Source organism: Trichomycterus rosablanca, chromosome 18 (genome assembly GCF_030014385.1).
Source record: "Trichomycterus rosablanca isolate fTriRos1 chromosome 18, fTriRos1.hap1, whole genome shotgun sequence".
In the NCBI taxonomy this organism is placed as follows: Eukaryota; Metazoa; Chordata; class Actinopteri; order Siluriformes; family Trichomycteridae; genus Trichomycterus; species Trichomycterus rosablanca.
Genome location: NC_086005.1, coordinates 13,655,053 through 13,679,198, shown reverse-complemented (window position 1 = coordinate 13,679,198; position 24,146 = coordinate 13,655,053). Strand labels below are relative to the sequence as shown.

The following is a 24,146-nucleotide window of genomic DNA, read 5'->3' as shown; positions in this document are numbered from 1 at the left end:
CTGCAATACAATCTGAATGGGTTCCGGGAGGGCTCGCACTTACATGCTTGCGTCACACGTAACCTGGTGTCGCGATCTTGTCACTATGACTAACATTACCTCGGAGCAACTCCATCGTGTAATCAGAATAAATTAGCAACTTAAGAATTAGGGCCACCCAGACCAAATTTAAACATCAAGTATCTACAAAGGGGGGAAATCATATAAGTTACAAGTAAATTACAAGTAAGTAATGTCATTTTTAAACAGTGAATTGTGATAGCACTTATTGAATCTCCCCAATTGTTTAATTGTACTTCTTTATTCATTGCACATCAGCCCCGATGCCGATCTTTATTCTGGATCTGCTGCATCTAAAATAAAATGCTATCTGATGAAGACTGAATTAAATTGTTAGTGTGAAGGCTTTACTTAATTTTATGATTAATGGTAAAGCTGGTCTGTCTCCATGTTCAAAGTTATTTGTGAGGGCAAACTGACAGATGACTTACGATGTTAATTATTTAAGCTTTAATTTACCCATTGAACGGGTCACCTTGGCCATCATCGCAACAATTGCCCCCCCTTTCCTGAGAGATTTGGCAGGAGCCGCCACTGCATACAATTGAGGTGTATTGAAGATACAAAATTGTCCATGACTGTGTTTGATATTACATTTTTTGTAACGAGTAACTACCGTTTCTGTCATGAATGTAACCCAAAGTGTGTAAAACATGACGTTAAAATCCTAATAAATAAATAAATATTATTGGGTTTATTATGAAAATGCCCTAAAATGTAAACACTTTTATTCTAAGCAAGTTTGTGTTTGACCGGAAGCGGAAGTGAGGAGGAAGAGTTTCTATGCGCACCGCTGCATGTGAGCTTGGCGGGATTGAGTTTAATTCTGAGCTGGCTGTAACTGAATAAACTGTAAGTTTACATTTAAAGTTTTAATGTTTCATTAATTATTTTACAGTTTTAGGGTTTCATAATTAATATCAACAATAAGTCAGGAAGGAATTGTATTAAAGGTTTTATTAGGTTTGTAATGGTGTAATTTAGCTACTTTAGCTTAGCTCTAAAGCTAGCATAAATAAGCTAACGGTAACTGTGGCAACTGTCAGTACCAACTTTATTATTATTATTACTGTTATTATTGTTTTTATTATAGTATCTGTGTGGGTAAACTTGTTTTTAATGAGAGTTTTTGTTTGTGTTTGTGCTGAAACGCTAATATTTTACCTTCTATGTTTACTTGTCAATAAAAACTTAATGAATTTTTACAATAAACAAATTTATTAGCAGCAGTAAAGCATAAGAGTATCAACAAAGCTTTAGGAGGCAATAATAAAAACAGCAAGGAAGGGAAACAGCATTTCATTTAGAAAGAAAGACTAGAGTTGTATATTTACACTGATTATGATCGTGCACTTCACCCTCTAGAGCAGTGACACACAATGGGGTTTAGGAGACACTGCTGACCACAGATGTTGGTTTACTTAATGAATCAGAATGAATATTATTTAGCCAGGAGAAATATGATGTTTGACACTAGGCAGCAGTGCACATCACTTGTTTAGGGTGAAGCTCAAAATCCATCCAAGATTTCTAAATAGCATGAATGGCAGACAGAGAAATACCTCAAACTGTCAAATATAGAGGTTAATGATTTTACTTCTCATTACTGTATACTGAAAGACAGACTCATTTTTCTTTTATTAACATAGGTGAATATTTTAATCCCAAAAGATTGTATCATCTATTTAAACCAATGCCATTGTTATCTTCCAGTTATCTTCTGACTCTTCTGACACGTGCTTTAAAAGTAGAGAAAATGGTCTACTACTCGATTAAACAAAGTACTTTTTATAGTTTTTATAATAACATTTGTACTTGGTCACATCTTCTTTTCAATAGACTTTCACCTGCTAAACATGAGTGAGTGGGAGGTCATATTTAAGAAGCTTAAGAAGTAAACAAAGGGTAAAACAACAACCAGCATAAGGAAAAAAAACCATAATTAGGCTTATAAACTTAACATTTGAATACATGTTTTGATTTTTTTGATTTGAATGAATGTATTTGGCTTCCATAGTTTGAGGACCACAATAATAAGACAAAACAAGAGTGTGTAAGAACCTTTTTTGCACCATGGACCGGCGGGGGCGGGAGGATTTAAAATAAAATTATATGATGAGCATAATAAAATACACAAAGTGCATAACAATACTATTCCCACATAGAGGTGATAGGAGACAATAACACCCGAAGTGTGTTCCTTATGTCCAGCCTAAATTATTTATTCTTTCTGTGCAGCCCGGTGGTTGGGGACCACAGGGTTAAAATATGAGAACACAAACTTTTGTTTAATAGTGTTTTGTTAACCATGTTACACACAATGATCAATAAACAATTGAAATAATTTTTAGGAAGAAGTCAGTGTATAGGGAGGGCTTCAAACTAAATGTCATGGCACTTTGTTAACGTATCTGCTTTCAGTCATGAGTTGGTTTGTTTACCTCTGATGTCATTGTTTATGTGACTTGTACCAAGATGTTACATTTTTTTTCTTATTTTCTGTCATTTTAATGCTTAAAAAAGATCACCAAAAAAGGCAAAATACACTGATTTACAGTAAAGATTGTAGTAGAAAGGAAAAGTTAAATTTTTTATTTTTTTTTATTTATATAAACGGTAAAGAATTATAGAGGAGAAATTAACATGTGCTGCATGTATTCCTATTAACACTATGGATGTTTGTCAGTGAGCCAGTCTCTGGATATTAGATCTAAAATGTAATAGCCTGAATTAATAGCTTGAAATGCAGATAAGTATATCTCAAAAATATGAACTGTAAGATTAGTGGCTGCATTGTCACACAAAATAGACCAATCGTATTATACTGATATTAGTTGTAGTATTACTTGAACAAATCATTAACTTCTTATGACTTACACATGGTGCACTACACACTATCATGTGTAAATCATTATTATTGTGCCCTGTGTACCACATGAAAGTAGGCTGTCAGAACACAGAAAACTTGATTTCAGGCTTTTGATTGTATTTTCTTTGCACTTTTATAGGCGAGGACCATCTGTTCCATCATGCCGTCCAGCCTGGGCCCCAGCAGTGTGGCAGCAGCGCTGCAAGAGGCTCTGGAGAACTCGTCTCGACTAATTGACCGCCACCTTCAGGAGGACCGCTGTTTTCCTGACCTGTCAGAGTTGCTCAATGTTCCATCACACAGTAAGTTGCCACCTAGTCATGTTTATAGTAGTACTGCTTATTTGCATTATTGTTTATCAGTTTGTACCCATGGCAGGGTGGATATTTGCACATGCAGCCAACACTCGTGGAGAGCTCTCAGATTGTAATCTTGCCAGACATGTAATATTGGACTATTTTTTCTGCATTGTGTGTGCATTAAGATACAAACACATGCACAAAAAATGCACACATCACTTTTATAAAATGTAAAATCTTATGTAGTAGTTTACATGGCTATTATTCTTCTGATTCATTTAACTGTTCATTTAAATAAGTACTTGCCTTATTTATTCAAATACACATGCTGGATTGACCTTAATTGTTTTACCATCAAACAGGTGACTGTGCATGAGCTTTGTGGATGATGCCATACTTTTGTACAATGTCTTTTTGCAGATATGCCCTCACTGTCTGGTGTGTCAGACATGGATTACCCTCTACAAGGGCCCGGACTCATCAGTGTGCCCAACTTACCAGAGCTGAGTGCTGTTCGCCGAGTCCCTCTGCCTCCAGAGTTAGTGGAGCAGTTTAGCCGTATCCTTTCAATTTTGCGTTGTTTTGCTAACAAATAATGTTTTACAGACAAACTTACTCTGTTATTTGACATAAATCTGCATGTGTGGTGAAGTTCCCAGACCTTAACAAGCACACTGTGCAGACATGCAGTGCAATTGTATGATGGGAGTTTTTCCTGAGATCAGCAGGGCGTGGCTTACAATTGATAACGATATATTTATGTGGAACTATGAAGATGGGTAAGTATTGATATCAGGTACAAAAAAACATTTACAAAACAGCTTCAGTTGACTGTGTTCATGGATTTGTTGGAAATACACTGTTTAGGGGAGATGTGGCGTATTTTGATGGGCTCAGTGAAACTATCCTGTCTGTCGGGCTTGTCAAACCAAAAGCAGGTAAGTCAATGCAAAATGAATAATTGTTTAGGATTCAGCCTCTGATCTGCAATTTTTTTTTATATGCACTTACGGAAACTCAATCAATTACCTTCCAGGTATTTTCCAGCCTCACATACACTACTTGTTAGTGCTGGCCACGCCTGTGGATGTGGTGATCCTGGGATTAAGCTTCCCCAAAGCTCAGACAGGTAAGTGTATATCCCTGTTTGTCTCTCATACTCCATAACAAGTTTGCAGTAGCACTTAGTCAACAAAGGTACAAGCCTCTAGTTCTTTGACAGTGTTATTCCAGTTTTAATATTGCTACTGGGGGTCTTAATTTTTTAAAGAATGCACAGCATAAACACAGACATGAGCTTCAGCCTGTGGTTGCTCCCTCATCATCACTACACACATCAGTGTACACAAGACAAGCATAAATGAATAAAAAGCACAGGCATTAAAGACAAATAAATTGCGCCTACTGCATTTTTACGGGAAATTTCACTGTTTATACTGCTTCCACCAAAGCCACACCCAACTACATACCCCTAATTACTGAAAGCAACCGCGAATGAGAGAGAAAATTCATCACCACCTCCTGTGCTCCCACTCTGTGGAACACACTGAACTTAAAGGTGAAATGAGATTTAAGCAGGTAATCACAATGTGGTGTAGCACTTCAGTGTAGCGGTGTCCAAATAGGCGGTCCATTATTACGTGTTGGGACAGCTTTGACCATCTGGTTGATCACTAGACCATTCTTAATGGTGCTGTACTTTGCCTTTCTTTCTGAGAGTTTTGGGCTAAAATACAGCACCAAATGATTCTCTGTCTAAACCATCTGGGATAAAGTTGGCCCTCTGTCCGATGTGTCAGCTTTCAACACAAATGGGAAAGAAAAATCAAGGGATTGAAGTATAAAGGTGATGTTGTGTTGGCATTGCTAATTCTGCTTGATTTTACACCTGCTTCCAGTTAGGATTTCATTTATGTTTTTGGGCTAATGCGGTTGCCCACCACCGTTGAGATTTTGAGTTGAGGTGAAATCTCTGCTGTATTGTCTTATAGGCACAATGGACTGTGCCTGAGTGAGGGTGGGAGTTTAGGGGGTTTTGCATTTTTGCTAACATGACCTCTGCTGGCTGATCAGGGGTGCCTGCACGAGGGGTTGATGACTCACAGAGCAACATAGCCTTTCTTTCCATGCGTGATAGGGCTTTTGTGAGTCTTCACCTCTGGCAGGTGAAAAGAAAAGTCTGGCAACTGCATGCAACTCAGAGGCTGCTGCTCTCCTCAATCAGAAAATCCTATAATCAGGAAGTCGATGAACAATTCGATTGGGAGGAAAAAAGGGGAAATGCAAAATTAGAATTAAAAAGCTTTTCATTTTATACCTGGCCCTTATTACAAAAGGTTGTTGCTTTTAGTAGAGAAAATGAGGACCACCTTAGGTTCAACATTCCAAAATGTGTAGTTGTTGGGGATTGAACTGAACTGTGATGCTGACACCTGCTTGTGTGTATAATCTTTCTGCAGGGTTAAATGACAGCATGTCTGGTGCCATGCAGCTTCTCCCCGACCCGCTATACTCCATTCCCACAGACAACACCTACATGCTGGCCATCAACTCCACAGACTTGGGGCGTATTTTTTTGGCAGGAAAGGATGGCTGCCTCTATGAAATCGCCTACCAGGCTGAAGCTGGCTGGTTTAGCCAATGCTGCAAGAAGATCAACCACTCCAAGAGCAGCCTGTCTTTCCTTATTCCTTCTCTTTTGCAGTTTTCTTTCTCTGAAGATGGTAAGAATGTTATTACAAGTGTACATTTGTACGAGTAGGTTTATTTTAGTTGTTGGGTCTCCTAATAGTTTGCATTATTTTTAGCGTATGACACCTGACACCAAATCTTGTAACAGTCAGTTAAAAGCATTAAACATCTTGTGCTTTTCTTACAGACCCTGTTGTTCAGATCGCTATTGACAATTCACGTAACACCTTGTACACAAGATCAGAGAAAGGTGTACTGCAGGTCAGAATATTTCATGTGTTTAAGTTTTGCATTCAATGTCTTTGTGAGTAAACTACACTACTAACCAGCTGATGCATCTGATATAGGTTTATGATTTGGGTGCTGATGGACAAGGAATGAGTCGAGTTGCAGCCATGTCACTGAATTCTATTGTTTCAGCCGCCGGAAATATTGCCAGGTAAGGCTACAAGTTCAATTATATAGCTGAATGCAAAGTTTTAAGGATCCTTGGCCATTGCATATTTTATTGACTTTCAAAGTCAAACGTAAACACAAACTCTAAAAACGTAGAAACTTCAATCCTCACAGTTACTTCATATAATTTTTATGTTTTACCACTGCTTTATCCAGTTCAGGGTCACATAATTGCTGAGAGCAATGCAGTAACACACTCCGAAAAAGAATCATCTCTCAGCTGATTCATTCAAACCGTGGATATCAGCAGTAGTGGGCTAGTGTAAATTAGCCCTGTGCCATTCTAGTGCCCCAGTTACTTCATATTTAAGCTTAAGTAGAAATAGTAATAGTGGCATGTGCAAAAGTTTTGACACTCTAGAGCACAATACAGGGCACTGGAGAAAACTGACCCATCTGTGCAGCCAAACATTGCAAAGGGATGTCAGTAGTTAGTGAATTTTCACTGTTTGCAAGTGTTTTTTGTAGCCAGCTTAGAGTTCTGTTCCTGTTTTAGAAATATAACCACTTTTTTCTTACAGAAGGCTTCGAGTTCTAGTCTTACATACATGGAATGTTTATGATTAGAGATGGGACGATCGATCGGCTACGAATCGGTATCGGCCGATTTTTAATCAAAATATGCTATCGGCGATCGGCGATATTTCCTAAAAGTAGCCGATCCGATCGTGTGATATATAAAGACCATGTTAAGTTAACAGCTCAGTGGATTGATCCAGACTTTGAGCTACGAAGCACCAACCATCACATCACCATTCATCAACCATCGTACAGAAACCATCGTGAAAGCTCTTACGATGTAATTTTGCTGATTGTAATATTTACTTTAAAAAGATAATTCAACCCGGTCACATCTGAGTGGATTCTATCAGCACGTTATATAAACTCCTGGTTCACTTTGGTAAATCGTAAGCGGTTCTTACTTGTGATGTAGATGAGAACAGAAGACGTTACAGAGCCAATCCGAGGCAAAAGTTTATTCATTACCAAATTCGTTAGTTCAGGATCATCTGCTGAACTTTTAGAAAACTTTTAGCTCCTTAGACGGAACGAGTCTGACTCGGTTACAGATCTGTGGTAATAGCTTTTTAATTAAGCTTTTTAATGTAAGAGAGTCACACAGAATGTTCTGTAGTAGCTGGTGTTCATTTAAAACCACGACATTTAATTAATAACAGTAAACACGGAGAGATAACCGAGAAGAGAAACTTACGCTTCACATAAAAACGAATCAACTCATGAATCAATAAATCACTTATAGCGATACTGTGAACTCTGCGTCTCTGTAACTCTGTAACTGCGTCTCTTCTAAAGGCACAAACACACACGCGCACACGCGCTGCTCCGGTTTATCTTTACTGTGAGGCTCTTTTTAAGTTTATTTACTGCTAATCACCCCCCCCGATCGGAATCGGCTATGGGCCGATGTCCCTGAAAGGAGATCGGAATCGGTGCCAAAAACCCTGATCGGTCCATCTCTATTTATGATCTAGAAAATCAGCTTTTTTTTTATTACTTTCCTTTTTTGCATTTCCCCCAGTTTTCCTCCCAATCTAGTCAAGCCTATCATTGTCTGTCTAGGTGCCTGGCCGGTCTTTAGCAGAGCTGAGATTCAAACTCAGAATGTCAGCACTTTTATTATTTTCTTAACAGGGTACAAATTGTAAAAAATCATTTAAGTCAGTGGCATTTGTTTCATCACACATGTTACTCTGTGTCTTTTAGGACTATAGATAGATCAGTCTTCAGACCTATCGTCCAGATTACCATTATTGATCGTTCTGAGTCATCAGATTGCCAGCTCCTGGCCATCACTCATGCTGGTAAGTCATCATCCTAGTCTTTGGGGTATTTTAATAAAAATTATTTTAATAAAATACTTTATTTCATCAAATGAAATGTTTGTTTACCTATGGAATGTGAGGCACTTTTTTTTACACAGATTGCATAGTTACCAAAAGTAACCGAGTAATGCTAAAACTTCTTAGTCATGTACACTGATGAGCCAAAACATCAGGACCACCGACTTAATATACTATCAAAACTGATTTGACCTCCCAAGACACAGAATCCACACAACATCTGAAGGAGTTCTGTGGTGTCTGGTACCAGGACATTATCATTATGTGCATCCTGGTGTCGTCTCTTCTGCAGATAAACAATGCACTGGTGCACAGTTTTTTGATTGACTGTTTTTAATCACTTAGCAATGCTGTATCTATAATGCTAATAAACTGTATGACAATATATTTATGCACTTAGTTTTTTCATATTAAATTTTTTTTTGGGATGTCATGATTCGACCTGAAGGGTACCGTGGTACTCCAGGTTGAATAGCTCTGTGCATTCCTTATTAACTATATGTGGTGTATGTGTTTGCCTTATAGGTATACGTCTGTACTTCAGCACCACTCCGTTTGCTCCACCCAACGCCAGACAGAGCACAGCCCGGCCCAGCCTCCTTTCTCTTGTTCATGTACGACTGCCTCCGGGCTTCTCAGCCTCCTCTACTGTGCAAAAGCCCACCAAAGTGCACAAGGCTCTCTACAACAAAGGTAATGCTCCGGACTGGCAGTCTGATATACAGACAAGTGGCGGATTGAAGAAACAAAACAGTTGCTGGAATTTGGGTAGCACTGTTTAGGCAAGCAAGCTTTACATTGTCATGACTCTAGAGGCTGCCATGTAATAAAAGAAAGTCACTGCTCTTTTTTTTTTTTTTTTTACTTTGTCCATGTGATCAGCAACCAAATTCATTTAGGCATTAAGGTTCAGAGGGGTGTTTTTTGCATGCCATCCTTTAAGCAGATTTTCAGCATTTAGTAGACGCCTTTATCCAGAGCGACTTATGATTGAGATACATTGCAAGCAATTGAGGGTTAAGGGCCTTGCTCAAGGGCCCAACAGTGGCAACCTGGCAGATGTGGGGCTTAAACCAGTGACCTTCTAGTTACTAGTCCTGTACTTTAACTGCTAAGCTACCACTGCCAATTTTGAACACCCTAGAGCACAAGACAGGGGATTGGAGAAAGCTGACCCATCTGTGTAGCCAACCATTGCAAAGAGATATCAGTAGTTAGTGAACCCCAGGATCAAACCCATGCTGTTCTTGCTATGAGGCGACAGGGCTACCCACTGCATCCTTGCATCCACTGTAGCTTGATTGTTAAAGTATTAAACTATTGATTGGATGGTTGCTGGTTCAAACCCCACCAAAGCCAAGTTTGCCATTGTTGTTAAAACATTTGAATACAAGATTTTACTATCGTGGAATGTGATTTAGATTTAGTGTTTTAAAACTACACTGTGGGTTTTTTTTAAGGTGTTTTGTTGATGGCAGCATCAGAGACGGAGGACAGTGATATTCTGTGGTGTATTAACCATGACTCCTTTCCCTTCAAAAAGCCACTGATGGAGGCCCAGGTTTGATTACTTCTGTTTATTTATTTTTTCATTAATCCATTACCTTAAATGGAATACATTTCATTTAGAGTATATATTTATACGTTTTTGTCTCGAAATCATACAAAACACTATATTTTTGCTTTTGTCAGATGACATCCAATGTCGACGGACACTCATGGGAGCTCTGTGCCATTGAAGAGACTAAAGTGCCCAAAATTGTCACTCCATTAAACAAGGACCTTATTCCAGTGACCGATTCACCAGTGGTGGTTCAGCAGCACAATATCCCACCTCAAAAATACATCCTTCTGTCCGCACAGGTAAACATCTTTTCTCCCAGATCATCAGCTATGTGTTCAATGCTCAAGCTTATTTAGCTTTGTTTGAATCTCCACAGGGAAGTCATATATTCAAAAAATTTAGACCAGTTGACCAGTTGCGCCATCTGCTGGTGAACAGTGCTGGTGGCGAGAGTAATGAAATAGAGAGATTTTTCAAGCTGCACAGGGTATGAATGTTTTTTCTTTCTTTTTACTAGCCCTGTACTTGGGTATTTAGGTGTATTTTACACTTCTGTGCTGTTTATGCAGGAGGAGCAAGCCTGTGCCACAGCTTTGATCCTGGCCTGTTCCAGTGCTGCCAGTGATCGAGAGGTTTCAGTGTGGGCCACCCGAGCTTTCTTCAGGTCCATTTTTTAAAAACTTGGTGAACTCATTGCTTGCGCTTCTACTTAATGACTTTTTAGTTAAAACAGATTTTTTTTCGTACGGCAGGTATGGCGGAGAGGCCCAAATGCGATTCCCCTCTGCTATGACTGCACCAAGCAATGTTGGGCCGCTCTTTGGCTCTCCTGTACCAGGTGAAACTTTTTTTTTTCATGTTTGCATGGGCTAGGTTTATAAAACCTCAATTAAATTAGTTATTATTTTATTATTTATGAAATTTTAAGCTACACATCTTAAACTTTTAGTATTTTGTGATTTTGTATTGTAGGATCCCCAGTGCCAGTTGGTAGTCCCTTTCCTAATCCTAGTTTCCTAGCTACACCAGCTCCAGGTATTGGTCTCACATTTGTTTTTATTTAACTGTCTTATTTATACATAGATCAGCCATAACATCAAAACCATCTCCTTGTTTCTACACTCACTTTGAAGTTCTACAATTACTGACTGTAGTCCATCTGTTTCTCTACATACCTTTTTAGTCTGCTTTCACCCTGTTCTTCAATGGTCAGGACCACCACAGAGCAGGTATTATTTAGGTGGTGGATCATTCCCAGCACTGCAGTGACACTGACATGGTGGTGGTGTGTTAGTGTGTGTTGTGCTGGTATGAGTGGATCAGACACAGCAGCGCTGCTGGAGTTTTTAAATACCGTGTCCACTCACTGTCCACTCTATTAGACACTCCTACCTGGTTGGTCCACCTTGTAGATGTAAAGTCAGAGGCGATCGCTCATCTGCTGTTTGAGTTGGTCATCTTCTTGACCTTCATCAGTGGTCACAGGACGCTGCCCACGGGGCGCTGTTAGCTGGATATTTTGGTTGGTGGACTATACTCAGTCCAGCAGTGACAGTGAGGTGTTTAAAAACTATATCAGCATTGCCGTGTCTTATCCACTCATACAAGCACAACACACACTAACAGATGGACTACAGTAAGTAATTGTAGAACTACAAAGTGCTCCTATATAGTAAGTGGAGCTGATAAAATGGACAGTGAGTGTAGAAACAAGGAGGTGGTTTAATGTTATGGCTGATCGGTTTATGTTACAGATGTACTTCATGCAGGAATACGTAGATGCATAAACACACTTAACGTCTTAATGAAAAGTCTATCAAGCACAAGTTTTATGCCAACAAAGTTCTTATCCCTTTTGGAGTCTAGCATTTCTCTTGCATTTTTGTAGGCATGCCATTTCCCAGTGTGTCTACTCCCTTCATCCCTGCCACTCCCATGAGCCTTGGCACTGCTGCCATGCCTGTGGTCTCCTCTGGTCCCGAGGTTCTGTTTTCCGGGAAGCACAACGGCATTGTTGTATATTATGCTCGAATACTTGGGTGAGTCAGTCTTACAGACTGTTTTTTTGTTGTTTGGATACAAACCATGCATATGACTTTGCTGATGGTCTGATGCTGAAATCTTAATTAATCACAGCAACATCTGGGATGGAAGCCTGGTAGCGGAGCAGCCGATCAGTACAGGAAGCCAGACCGTGACTGTTGTGAGTAAATAGGCATTCATTAGACATCTTTTTCTCATTTGTGCAGGCATTAGATTATTAAAATGCTAAGGTAATTAGCACATCATTTATTAAACTGAAGCTATTAAATTCAATACATCTGGATTTAAAACAAACGTCTGTCTGAAAGGGTGAGTATCTTTTTTTTTAATTCTGATTCCATGATTAATAACAGATCGAGAGCACAGTAAGCTCATCTGACCTGGAGGCAGTTCTGCTGGAGCTTCAGGGCCTAAAGGAGTTCATTGACAAGAACTCGCAGTTCAGCCCCACCTCCTTAGGGGCAACCAGGTAGGACCCCCTGTGTGTTTCCTCACATTTAGTTTTTATTATTCAGAGTACAGTGTTCCTCAACCCTCAAACCGCTTTCCCACAGTTTCAACTCGCCAGCAAATCTGCAGCAAAGGCTGCTGGGATTCATGCGTCCTGACGGCGCCAGCTCTCAGCAAGTCCAGCAAGAACTACAGAGGAAATACCACAGTAGGTTTTGTTTTAGTTTTTTTTTAACCTGGAGGGACATGCAGACAAGCAAGTGTAATTACCATTATGCTTCTGTTCCACAGCTGAAGCTCAGGCCTATGAGAAGGCGTCTCTGCAGGGTGTTCAGCAGCTGGTGCACCGCTCATATCAGACTCTGGCTCTCTGGAAACTTCTGTGTGACCATCAAGTCAGCCTCATTATCACAGAGCTACCCAAGGTCTCTACCCAACATATTCTTTTATTTTCTGTTTATTAAAAATGTTCTGTTTAATTTCTGTCTCTTTTGCTTGGAAAATGTCGCGTCTCATCTAGATCTATTTATAAGCACATTTCTCATTCTCCAAAAGGTTGTAAGAAATAACTAAGCTAAGCTTATTTCCACTCTTATTCTAAATACACAGAATGGACTCTGGGCTCATTTTGTGGAAAGGAAAGTTATTTCCATTTTAAGGTACATATGGGGTGTGTTCGAAAACCTAGGGAGCTGCCTTGCTGTCTTACTGTCTACACAGGCAGCTGCTCCAGTAGAGAGGATTCTATTAAGTCAGTGACTTAAAAGGCAGGTTATTCGAACGCACTACTTAGACAGCGATTCCATCGGGTTTAGCATTTCGGGTTTAGCATTTAGCATCTCGCCATTAAAACCAATAAACTGAGGTAGCACAGCACGCTAATGTCAATAACATCTCCCTTCATGTACCGATAACGGTTAAATTTCCTGACAAGCCCGAACTTGCAAATAAAAACACTCGGTACAAGTTTATACAAGTTAAAAATCAGTAATATTTTATTTACGTTTGAAAATAACTCCATTCGTTTCTCCGCCCCGTCAGCCATGAATGCTGGGATTGTCTTGATCACTAAGGCAGCGTCGGATGCTCACTCGGTCTTGAGCCAAAATAACATTGAAATATTAAGATGCCTCAGAAGTGTGGATTTTAAGGCATCTAGGATTTCGAACAGCCTCCTTCTCGGGAGCGCGCACAGGATGACGTAAAATGCTGCCTATGTAGAGAGCTCCCTAGCTTTTCGAACACACCCATGGTCTCTGATTTATTCATTGATCAGAACATTCTGTTTGCCATCAATATACTTGTATGTATGGCTATTAAACGCAAATAATTCATTTAGACGCATTAAAGATGACAGCCGAACTTTATCCTGGTCAGTGTCACGAAAGGCCGGTTCCACTGTAAGCACTGGACGCATGGCAGGACTATTACTGTGGCATGGTGGTTACTGTGGCTGTCCATACGTGATACGGCTTTGTGTGAGAACCCAACGCTGGCTACAGATTGGACATGTGTCAGAGGGGGCGTTTGATGATCTGACTTTTTTTTTTTTTTTTTTTTTTTTTTATCAGATCAGGGATTGTGCAAGCAGCAGAGATTCACAAATTAAAAAATGACTAGATAAAGGAAGGAAAACCCAGGGAAACACAAAGTAAACTGCAATTCAAATGGAGGCTAGAATGATGTAACAATTGAAATTAAAATACTGTTATGTGATATCTTTAAAATTAGGTCATTTTTGTGTTACTCTACAATATTTAGCTATTTATTCACTTGATTGGTTTGTACATTTCTATTTTATCTCATGTCATTTCTCTCTCTCTCTTAATCTGTCCCATAGGACTTTCATGAGCAGCTCAAGACAATCAGCTTCAAGGACTTGGTGATCTGTGGCCGTGAGCTAACCGGAGCTCTTATCACAGCCCTAATTAATGTGTACATCAAAGACAGCGCCTCTGTAGATGCCATCAGCTCCCTCCTGCGAGACATTTGCCCTCTTTTGTATAGCAATGATGACAGCATCTGCTCTAAGGTACAACCATTCTTTCTGGCACAACCCTGGTACCAGCAGGTCCTTTTCTACTGGAAAACACTGGACAGGACATTACTCCATTTTAGGGCTTTGCTTCCCTCTTCTCAGACATAGCTGTTCAAGTCTGTGTAGAAGCTCTGCTGTTCAAGTCTGTGTAGAAGCTCTGCTGTTCGATAGCGCCGTTGAGATTTGGGCTAGTATAATAGACCGCTGTAGCACCTGAGTGCCAAACGTTGTTGTTTTTCTTTTGCTATTGAAATGCTAATGCTTATATATTTAAATTCTGTGTAGATCATGTTAGGCAGTTTAAAGCAAAACACTGTGAGTCTGTGAAAACACTGCTAAAGCTGTGAATGAGTGTGGGGGAGGGATAGTAGATGCCCTGCAATGGATTGGGACCTTGCCTAAATTATTTCTGCTTTGCGCCCAGTGTTTCCTGTTGGAGCAGGACCTGCCGTTACCCTGTCCAGATCAGAGCAGCTAATGATGAGGAAATGTATTGTTTTAAGCAATTTATCCTTTCCTCAGGCCAATGAGCTGCTGCAGAGCTCGAGGCAGATCCAGAACAAGGCAGAGAAGGACCGTACGCTTAAAGAGTCACTGAGACTCTACCAGCAGATCAGTCATTATACAGACCTGCCGCTTGTGTGCTTTCAGTATCGACAAGGTGAACCTACAGTCACACACTTACACACTGGTTTTTTCATAGCTAATTTCTGAATCTCATGCCATTTTAAATCCCCATCTTTGTAGTGCGTTTCTATGAAGGAGTTGTAGAGTTGTGCCTTACAGCTGCTGATAAGAAAGACCCTCAGAGGTTGGGCCCCCACTTCTATAAGAATGGTGAGCCAGAGGAGGACGCAGTTGGCCAGCAAGCCTTCCAGGAAAGGTAACAGAAACACCCTTGTTTTGTCATTTGTATTTACTTTAAGAATCGTGTGTCCTTTAAACATGTGGAGTATTTAATGCTAGCTGAATGTGCCTGTGTGCAGGTTGTCATGTTACAAGTGCATCTCGGACACCATGCAGGAGCTGGTAAACCAAAGCAAAGCAGCTCCTCAGTCCCCCAGTGTGCCCAAACAACCAGGGCCTCCAGTCATGACTTCTGACCCTAACATGCTCAGCAATGAGGACGCTGCAGCCCATGTGAGTGCTTTTTGCATTCGCATTTGCAAGTACACATGAGGACGTTAAATTGTTAAAGAACACTGACTGTCGGTGTCTCCGGGATGGCCCCAGTTTTACCTTTATACTTTTTTGTTTTTTTGTCTGTTGACAGTTTGAGCAAATGCTCGGCCTAGCTCAGAGGTCTCAAGATGAGCTGTTCCACATCGCACTGTACAACTGGCTAATCCAGGCTGACCTCACTGACGAACTTCTGGAGGTAAGATGTTATTAAAGGAAAATTATGGACTTTATTAATTGCACACATATAAATGGGGGGATACAAAAATAAACCAAGCTATTTTCCCTCTTCTTAATACTCATTACTGTGCCACTGTGGTAATCTCATTAATAAAGACATTTACATATTAATTGTTTTAACACTTGTAATACTGAGATAACAAAGCAACAGGTAGTTATATTCAAAGACTGGAAGATGTGTTTTTTTTAAGAATCACCACAGGAAATTAAAGATTTTGTGAAGAATTTGGGATGCAAAAGGAGAGAAAAAACGAAAACAGCTTTTTATAGGCATAACATTATGACCACCTCCTTGTTTCTACACACACTGTCCATTTTATCAGCTCCACTTACCATATAGAAGCTCTTTGTAGTTCTACAATTACTGAATGTAGTCCATCAGTTTCTCTACATACTTTTTTAGCCTGTTTTCACCCTGTTCTTTCATCAGTGGTCACCGGACGCTGCCCACAGGGCGCTGTTAGCTGGATATTTTAGTTGGTGGACTATTCTCAGTCCAGCAGTGACAGAGAGGTGTTTAAAAACTCCATCAGCGCTGCTGTGTCTGATCCACTCATACCAGCACAACACACACTAACACACCACCACCATGTCAGTGTCACTGCAGTGCTGAGAATGATCCACCACCCAAATAATACATGCTTTTTGGTGGTCCTGGGAGAGTCCTGACCATTGAAGAACAGCATGAAAGGGGGCTAACAAAGCATGCAGAGAAGCAGATGGACTACAGTCAGTAACTGTAGAACTACAAAGTGTTTCTTTATGGTAAGTGGAGCTGATACAATAGACAGTGAGTCTAGAAACAAGGAGGTGGTTTTAATGTTATGGCTGATCAGTGTATTTGCATAAGTCTGTTCAGTTTGCTGGTATTGCTATTAGATATATTCTTATTTATCTGGTCAATTACAATTTTAGTCTTTGTAAATAGAAAACCCGACCTTGTCATGGCACTGAAAAGAACACTTAAGGTCTTCTGTAAAAATCTACTTTCTCCTTAAACGAATGTGTAAACAAGTAATTTGACCTAAATTGATGGACAAAAAAAATCCATTGAGTTTGCAATGCAATGCCTACATAAAAAATGTGTTAAAGAATAATGTATTTATGAAATAATGCCATTGAGCCATTTGTCTATATATATTAAAGTCAAGGCAATGACTAGCTAAGCATGGTAAGCATATTTACATCTGCAATTTGGAAGCCAATTTTTGTGGCCTGTGCAATTTGGAAGCCCGTTGTTGTGGCATATGTAAATTGGAAGTCCATTGTTCAAGTTGATTGTCATCTTCAGTTTATTTGAATGAGCTTAAATGCATGCACTTTATTCTTTGCTGGAAAAGCACTAGTTGAAGTTCTCAATAAACATCATGGAAATTACTTGCGATTGACCTATCCTAAAATGTGATGTCTACAGCTTCCTTTAAAGGTGCACTAGGCGACATTTAGTTGCCTGTACTATTACAGATGACATAGAAAGATGTGAAAAACCGGGTGAGACCAAAATGTTGCAATGTTGCTTTAAGTCAAAGAGCCCTTTACTCCACTACGATCTTCTGCTCCCTACTGCAAACATGGGAGACTCCAGTGCTTATTACTTTCTTTGGGGGCAGAGAGAAAATGGGTTTACAATCTACTTCACCTTGTAGTTCACCTTTTAACCACAGCAGCTTTGCCTATGTTCCATTACCACTTCTGTTGTCTTTGTGCAGGTTAACTCTCCATATCTGGAGGATCATCTAATGCACATGATAAAGCAGGATCAGAACAAAGTACGCAACATGGACCTCCTGTGGCGCTACTACGAGAAGAGTCGCAGCTTTGGCAAGGCGGCTCACGTCCTGGCCCGGCTAGCCGACATGCACAGGTAGGAGTGGAGCTGAGTTTTATTCCTGACTGCTGGACTGCACGGTGGCCCAGTGGGTAGCACTGTCGCCACACAACAAGAAGGTCCTGGGTTTGATTCCCAGGTGGAGCGGTCCTGGTCCTTTCTGTGTGGAGTTTGCATGTTCTCCCCGTGTCTGCGTGGGTTTCCTTTGGAAGTGCCAGTTTCTTCCCACAGTCCAAAGACATGCAAGTGAGGTGAATTGGAGACACTACATTGTCCATGACTGTGTTTTACATTTGAAGACTTGAACTGATGAATCTTGTGTAACCAGTAACTATCTGTCTTGTCATGAATGCAACCAAAGTGTGTAAAAGATGACGTAAAAATCCTAATAAATACGTAAATAAATATTCCTGACTGCTTGTTTGTGTAATGTTTCCACAGCACAGAGATTTCTTTACAGCAGAGGTTGGAGTACATCTCCAGAGCCATTCTCTCAGCCAAGAGTTCATCCAGCATCTCCTCGATGGGAGCTGATGGCGAGTTCTTGCATGAACTAGAAGAGAAGATGGAGGTATGGATGATCGGAACATTGATGTGACTGGACCTCCCAGGTTTCTGTTGATTTAAGGAAACAGTGGGAATGATAATCCTCTCTTTTGTACTAGGTGGTGCGGATTCAGGTGCAGATTCAGGAGACGTTGAGGAGGCAGTACTCCCAGCATCTGTCTGTACAGGGGGCAATATCTCAGCTAGACTCTGAGCTAATGGATATCACCAAGGTACGCACATTATAATCACCACAGCAGCATGTTCAGCTCAATAATATTAATAACAGTTTTTATATTAATAATATTATAACGGCCAGGTGGCGCAGCAGAATATTCCGCTAGCACACCAGCGCAGAGATTCTGAACTCTTCGGTTCGAAACTTGGCGTTGCCGCCGGTCGTCTGGGTGCCATCTAGCGGGCATAATTGGCAGTGTCTGCAGCAGACACTGATTCACCACCATGTCTGCTAGGGGGCGGGATGACTGGACTATGTGGGTGGGGTCTTAAAAATGCTGTGCAAGGACCCTGATTAGCAGATAGAGGCACCTGTGCATAGGTTAAAAAAAAAAAAAAAGAAGGGGTCTGCTAGGACTGCGCACGTGTCAGAGGAGGTGCGATCAGCAACATAACCTCCTCGAATGCAATCAGGGATCCCTCAGCAGCGGAAGACAAAACTGTCTACACTAAAGAGAATATGGGAGAAAATGCATAAAAAAATAATAGTAATATTGTAACTACAGTGACTGTTGTAAAACCGATCAGCCCTACTGTTTACGTTAGCTAGCCATAAATAGCCAGCTAGCTAAAATTCATAGAATAATAGAATAGTTGGCTAGCATTACACTAACAGGTTGTTATTAAAGTATCTACATAATCTGTATAGCTGGGGCGGCACAGTGACTAAGTGGGTAGCACTGTCGCCTCACAGCAAGAGGGTCCTGGGTTCGATCCCCAGGTGGGGCGGTCCGGGTCCTTTCTGTGTGGAGTTTGCATGTTCTCCCGTGTCTGCATGGGTTTCCTCCGGGTGCTCTGGTTTCCTCCCACAGTCCAAAGAGATGCAAGTGAGGTGAATTGGAGATACTAAATTGTCCATGACTGTGTATGATATAACCTTGTGAACTGATTATGCTTGTGTAATGAGTAACATCTGGATAGCTAGCCTAGCACAGTCCTAGTATAGCATATAATTGCACTTAATTTTTTTATGTTCTTTCTTTTATATTATTTGATGTGACAGCTTTATGGAGAGTTTGCAGACCATTTCCGCTTGTCTGAGTGCAAGCTGGCCATCATTCATTGTGCTGGCCACTCAGATCCCATCCTGGTACACTCATTATGGCAGGAGATCATGGAGAAAGGTAAATTCTGGTGCTGCTGAATGAATCATCCTGCTCCTACTACAAAGCATGTGTTTAAACTTCTTTCTTTCTGAATCTCAGAGCTGAGTGACAGTGTGGCTATGAGTCCAGCAGACCGGATGCAAGCTCTGAGTCTGAAATTGGTCTCTCTGGGGAAGCTCTACGCAGGAACACCACGATACTTTCCACTGGGTATTATTACATTTTCTGCCAACAGTGTGTCTCTGAGGTCTGCTTTCATGTATAATTGTTTAATTGTTTTCCTTGATGTGTCATTTGCGTGTGTCAGCAGGTTTGCATTTGTTCCCGGTACAGTTTGCATTTGCTAGGAATCTATTATCTGACAGTGACGAAGCAAGAAAAAAAAAAAAGGTTTTAAGTTTTTGCACTATGATCGATAAGTAGTAATAGAACATTTGTATGTTTTTCAGATTTCCTTGTGAAGTTCCTGGAGCAGGAAGTGTGCAAGCTGAACTGGGATGTGGGATTTGTCACCTACACCATGCAAGAAATTGGCGTCCAGCTTCCACGTCTGCTGGAAGTCTATGATCAGCTCTTCAAGGCTCGGGTATAAAATTCTTGTCTAGACTGTTGTCAGAATGTAGCAATATTATTTTAAATAGAGCTTGTTTTATGCCCTCAGGTCTATACACACACTATATACACCGACCCAGAATAACATTATGACCACTGACAAGTGGAATGAAAAACACCGATTATCTCATCATCATGGCATCTGTTAGTGGGTGGGATATATTAGGCAGCAAGTGAACATTTTATTCTCAAAGTTGATGTGTTAGAAGCAGGAAAAGTGGGCGAGCGTAAGGATTTGAGCGCGTTTAAGAAGGGCTAAATTGTGATGGCTAGACAACTGGGTCAGAGCATCTCCAAAACCGGCGACAGGGTCATGGGTGGCCAAGGCTCATTGATGCACATGGCCCGTGTGGTCCGATCCAACAGAGGAGCTACTGTAGCTCAAATTGCTGAGGAATTTAGGGCAGCAAAAGGGGGACCAACACAATATTAGTTGTGTTATGTTATGCCTGATCGTCGTATAACCGCTTAAATACAATATTATGCCGAGTTTTATTCTAATAATTAGGCAAATATATTCTCTTTACCCTAATAATTTCTGAATAAACATGGCATGTTGACTCAATGCCCAGTCAAGTCATGTTACTGTACAGGGCTTCACACCACCATTGAAACAGTGATTACCAGCTTGGCACTCGGGCCTCATGGAAAGGTTGTCAGTATACGGCACCAATAAACACACAGGTTTATAACTACATTTAAATGGTTTTAGCAATATAGTTTATTGTTATTGGGTAAAATGGTTACATTTGGTGCTTTTTTATAGCATCAAGAAAAGCAGTGCAATGCCAGTGCAGTAAAAATGCCACATTTTTCCTTAAAACCATTATAAAAAAAAATGGACTATTTACATTGGTGTGCCTACAGCACAACAATCAATAAGGGATACAAAAAGAAAGATCGATGGTGGTGGGGCTAGAAGTGTCTACCCCCAATTTTGCAGATTGTTTTTACTTTGGTGATAAGTTGTAGATACAGTAGTGTTCAAAAAAATAGCAGTGGTTTTAAAAAAGTGAATAAAGCACAAAATCATTATGATAACTTTTATTTCCATAAATGCAAATGCACTGAAAATACTCCACTTTCAATTCTAATTCAAAACATTAACAAAAGTTAGCCAGTTTGTGTTAATCCTTTACAGAAAGTTAAGAAAAATGAATATTAGGCTGTTCAAAAAAATAGCAGTGCCAGCATTTTTCTTTAAAAACTCAAAAAATGTATCTATAACATGATAAAATGTTTGAGGTTTTACTTTACTTTAATATTTAACTAATAATAACTAATATTTAGTGGCATAACAATTGTTTCTGAGATCTGTGTTGCATGGAGTCGACCAACTTCTGGCTCCTCTGAACAGGTATTCCAGTCCAGGATGATTAGACGACATTCCACAGTTCTTCTGCAATTTTGGGTTTTGCCTCAAAAAAACGTGTTTCAGATATCAGAACACAAGTTCTCTCTGGGATTGAAGTCAGGGGATTGGGCTGGCCACTCTATTACCTCAATCTTGTTTGTCTGTAACCAAGATGTTTTGGGTCATTGTCATGTTGAAACACCCATTTTAAGGACATTTCTTCTTCGACATAGGGCAACATGATCTCCTCAAGTATTCTGATATATTTAATCTGATCCATGATCCCTCGTATGTGATAAACAGGCGTAACACCATGGTATGAAAAACATCCCCATATCATCATTTTGTACCACCATGCTTTACTGTCTTCACAGTGTACTGTGGCTTGAATTCAGTGATCGGTGGTCGTCTGACATACTGTCTACGGCCACTAGACCCAAAAAGAACAATTTTGCTTTTACCAGTCCACAAAATGTTGAGCCATTTCTCTTTGGACCAGTTAATGTGTTCCTTGGCAGATTTAAACCCATTCAGGGCGTCTTTATCTTAACAACGGGACTTTGCTGAGTTCTTGCTGGTAAATTGGCTTCACTTAATCATCTTCTGTACTTACTGGTAACTTCAGATGTTCCTTGATCTTTCTGGAGATGATCATTGGCTGAGTATTTGCCATTTTGGCTTTTCTTCGATCCATTCGAACAGTAGTTCCACGCTTCCTTCTGCGTCTTTCAGGTTTTGGTCGTCACTTCAAGGCATTTGAGATCATTTTAGCTGAGCAGCCTAGAATTTGCTGCACTTCTCTGTATGTTTTTTCCTCTACAATCAACTTTTTAATAAAAGTACGCTGTTCATCAGAACAATGTCTGGAACAACCCATTTTACCCAATATTTCAGAAGGAAATGCGCTATGACCAACCTGTGCAACATTTGCCACCATCCTACCTTAAATAAGGACCAAAATTGACACCCGTTCTTTTGCAGAATGAATAACTTCACCAATTAAACACCTCACTGCTATTATTTTGAACAACCCACTTTCAATCAATGCTTCGATTACTCAGAATGAGTGGGATGCATGTCCTAATTGTTGGGTTTGTTTTGTTGTCATTACTCTACTACACTTTCAAGTAAATTTTTTGATATGTAGAAATATCACTTCTACTAAAAACAGTGATTCATCAGGTTAATGGTGTTGGACTGCTATTTTTTTGAACACCACTGTAAGTCTAGGTCTGATTAATCCTTGGTAGGTTCATCACTGTTCCAAAATTTCTTCATGGCTCATGCTGTGGTTTAATAGAGTCTTGACAATTCAAGAACATTTCAGAAAAACAAAATGTTTTTGACATATAATTAGTCTGAAAGTAGTTGCCAAATCCTATGTCTCTGCGTTCTTGTAAAGACCTCATGGTAACTTTTTGACCTTTATATTATTAATGTTTAGGCTAACTAAGATTTGTGTTTATTAGAGCTGGATGAACGGTATCATTTTCCTTGATTCCTTATGACTTCTATCCAGGATCCATGCTGGCAGCGACTAAAAAAGCCTCACCATCTAGTCGAGTGCATCCATGTGCTCCTCTCTGGTTACGTTGGCGACCCAAGCAGAGTTCCAACCTATGACAGGTAATAATTTACACATGCACATGTGTTGTGGATTTGCATCACCCAGCCTTACATTTTTTTAATCTTTGAACCAATTCCTTCTCTCTGTTTTCCCCTTCCCTCTTTAGACGGAGGTTTACCAACGTGTGCCTGGACAACATCTGTGGCTATCTGGTAGAGCTCCAGTCCCTAAGCCCCAGTGTCACCCTGGAGGAAATTATTAGAAACTTCAAATCTCTGCAGGCCAAACTAGAGAAACTGCACTGAGAGTAGTAAGGATTGTCTGCCATCACAGTACATGACATGTACGCTCAAATTACATCCAGTCTCGGATTAAATATAGCACTAATGACATAAAGCGACACAGACATGCCAAGGCAGTAAAAGTTTACACCCTCATACCTTTAAATGAATAAAAACAGCTACTATTTATACAATTACCTCTCTTACTGCCTGCAGAAAATTTTTAATCTGTTTCATATACAGAAGAAATAATCAGTCTGTTTGTTTTCTCGGTGCTATGGTTACTATAGAGATAATTGACTTTTCTTCAATTTTTTCATGTGGATTGTCATAAAATAAGACGGCTGTATTAAATCCTTGTCAGTGATACAAATACATTCGTATTAAGAAGCTGTTTCACAAAATCTGCTTGCAGTTGTAAGCTCCGTATAGACAATTCCATATTGACTGGAATTACTGCATATTTTTCATCATGAATAATAAATGAATCCCTTTTTCAGAATTAAGATCTTGTATCTGAGTTGAATCTAGGTCTCTGAGTAACTGCCATGAGCTGTTTTCGTGTTCTGCATTCAGTTGTTTATAGGTGTTGTTTTTTCTTCCTCTTTTTTTATTCCAGCGTAATTGTGCGAATATTTATAAGGACAATGCAACATTCATTGGTTCTATTGAACACATTTTTTTAAAAGTGCAGGTTTTTACATGGAATACTTGAGTCTGTTTGAATGATAGAATTTGGTTTGTTTGTTTAAATCTGTATTGTCTATTGAATAAGAATAAAAATGCCTTAAACTGCATCTGCTTGGAACAATAGCAGAAGCAAAAATAGTTGTAGTCTGTCCTGCTGTGGGTACTCTGGTTTCA

General features: G+C 40.0%; 1 protein-coding gene across 1 annotated transcript; it reads left to right on the top strand.

The window, feature by feature from the left end:
* Positions 1 to 833: 833 nt before the first annotated feature.
* nup155 (nucleoporin 155) lies at positions 834 to 23,476 on the top strand. The gene is made up of 35 exons (XM_063014083.1): positions 834 to 912; positions 3,069 to 3,231; positions 3,649 to 3,786; positions 3,911 to 4,007; positions 4,096 to 4,166; positions 4,265 to 4,357; positions 5,688 to 5,951; positions 6,107 to 6,180; positions 6,267 to 6,358; positions 8,101 to 8,198; positions 8,763 to 8,930; positions 9,698 to 9,798; positions 9,930 to 10,100; positions 10,178 to 10,288; positions 10,371 to 10,465; positions 10,554 to 10,639; positions 10,774 to 10,836; positions 11,690 to 11,840; positions 11,938 to 12,004; positions 12,198 to 12,313; positions 12,399 to 12,502; positions 12,586 to 12,719; positions 14,135 to 14,326; positions 14,855 to 14,993; positions 15,080 to 15,215; positions 15,319 to 15,472; positions 15,606 to 15,710; positions 17,461 to 17,615; positions 18,021 to 18,150; positions 18,245 to 18,358; positions 19,366 to 19,486; positions 19,568 to 19,678; positions 19,918 to 20,054; positions 22,954 to 23,060; positions 23,168 to 23,476. The coding sequence occupies exons 2-35, from the start codon at positions 3,090 to 3,092 to the stop codon at positions 23,304 to 23,306; spliced, it is 4,176 nt and encodes a 1,391-aa protein (XP_062870153.1). The 5' UTR covers positions 834 to 912; positions 3,069 to 3,089; the 3' UTR covers positions 23,307 to 23,476.
* Positions 23,477 to 24,146: the final 670 nt, after the last annotated feature.

What these genes read in the sequence shown, in the direction of transcription:
- nup155 (XM_063014083.1), top strand. Translation starts at nt 3,090, where the DNA reads ATGCCGTCCAGCCTGGGCCCCAGCAGTGTGGCAGCAGCGCTGCAAGAG. An exon ending in GCCACCCGAGCTTTCTTCAG is followed by an intron (nt 10,466 to 10,553) that starts GTCCATTTTTTA and finishes TTCGTACGGCAG; the next exon opens with GTATGGCGGAGAGGCCCAAA. An exon ending in ATCAGCTCTTCAAGGCTCGG is followed by an intron (nt 20,055 to 22,953) that starts GTATAAAATTCT and finishes ACTTCTATCCAG; the next exon opens with GATCCATGCTGGCAGCGACT.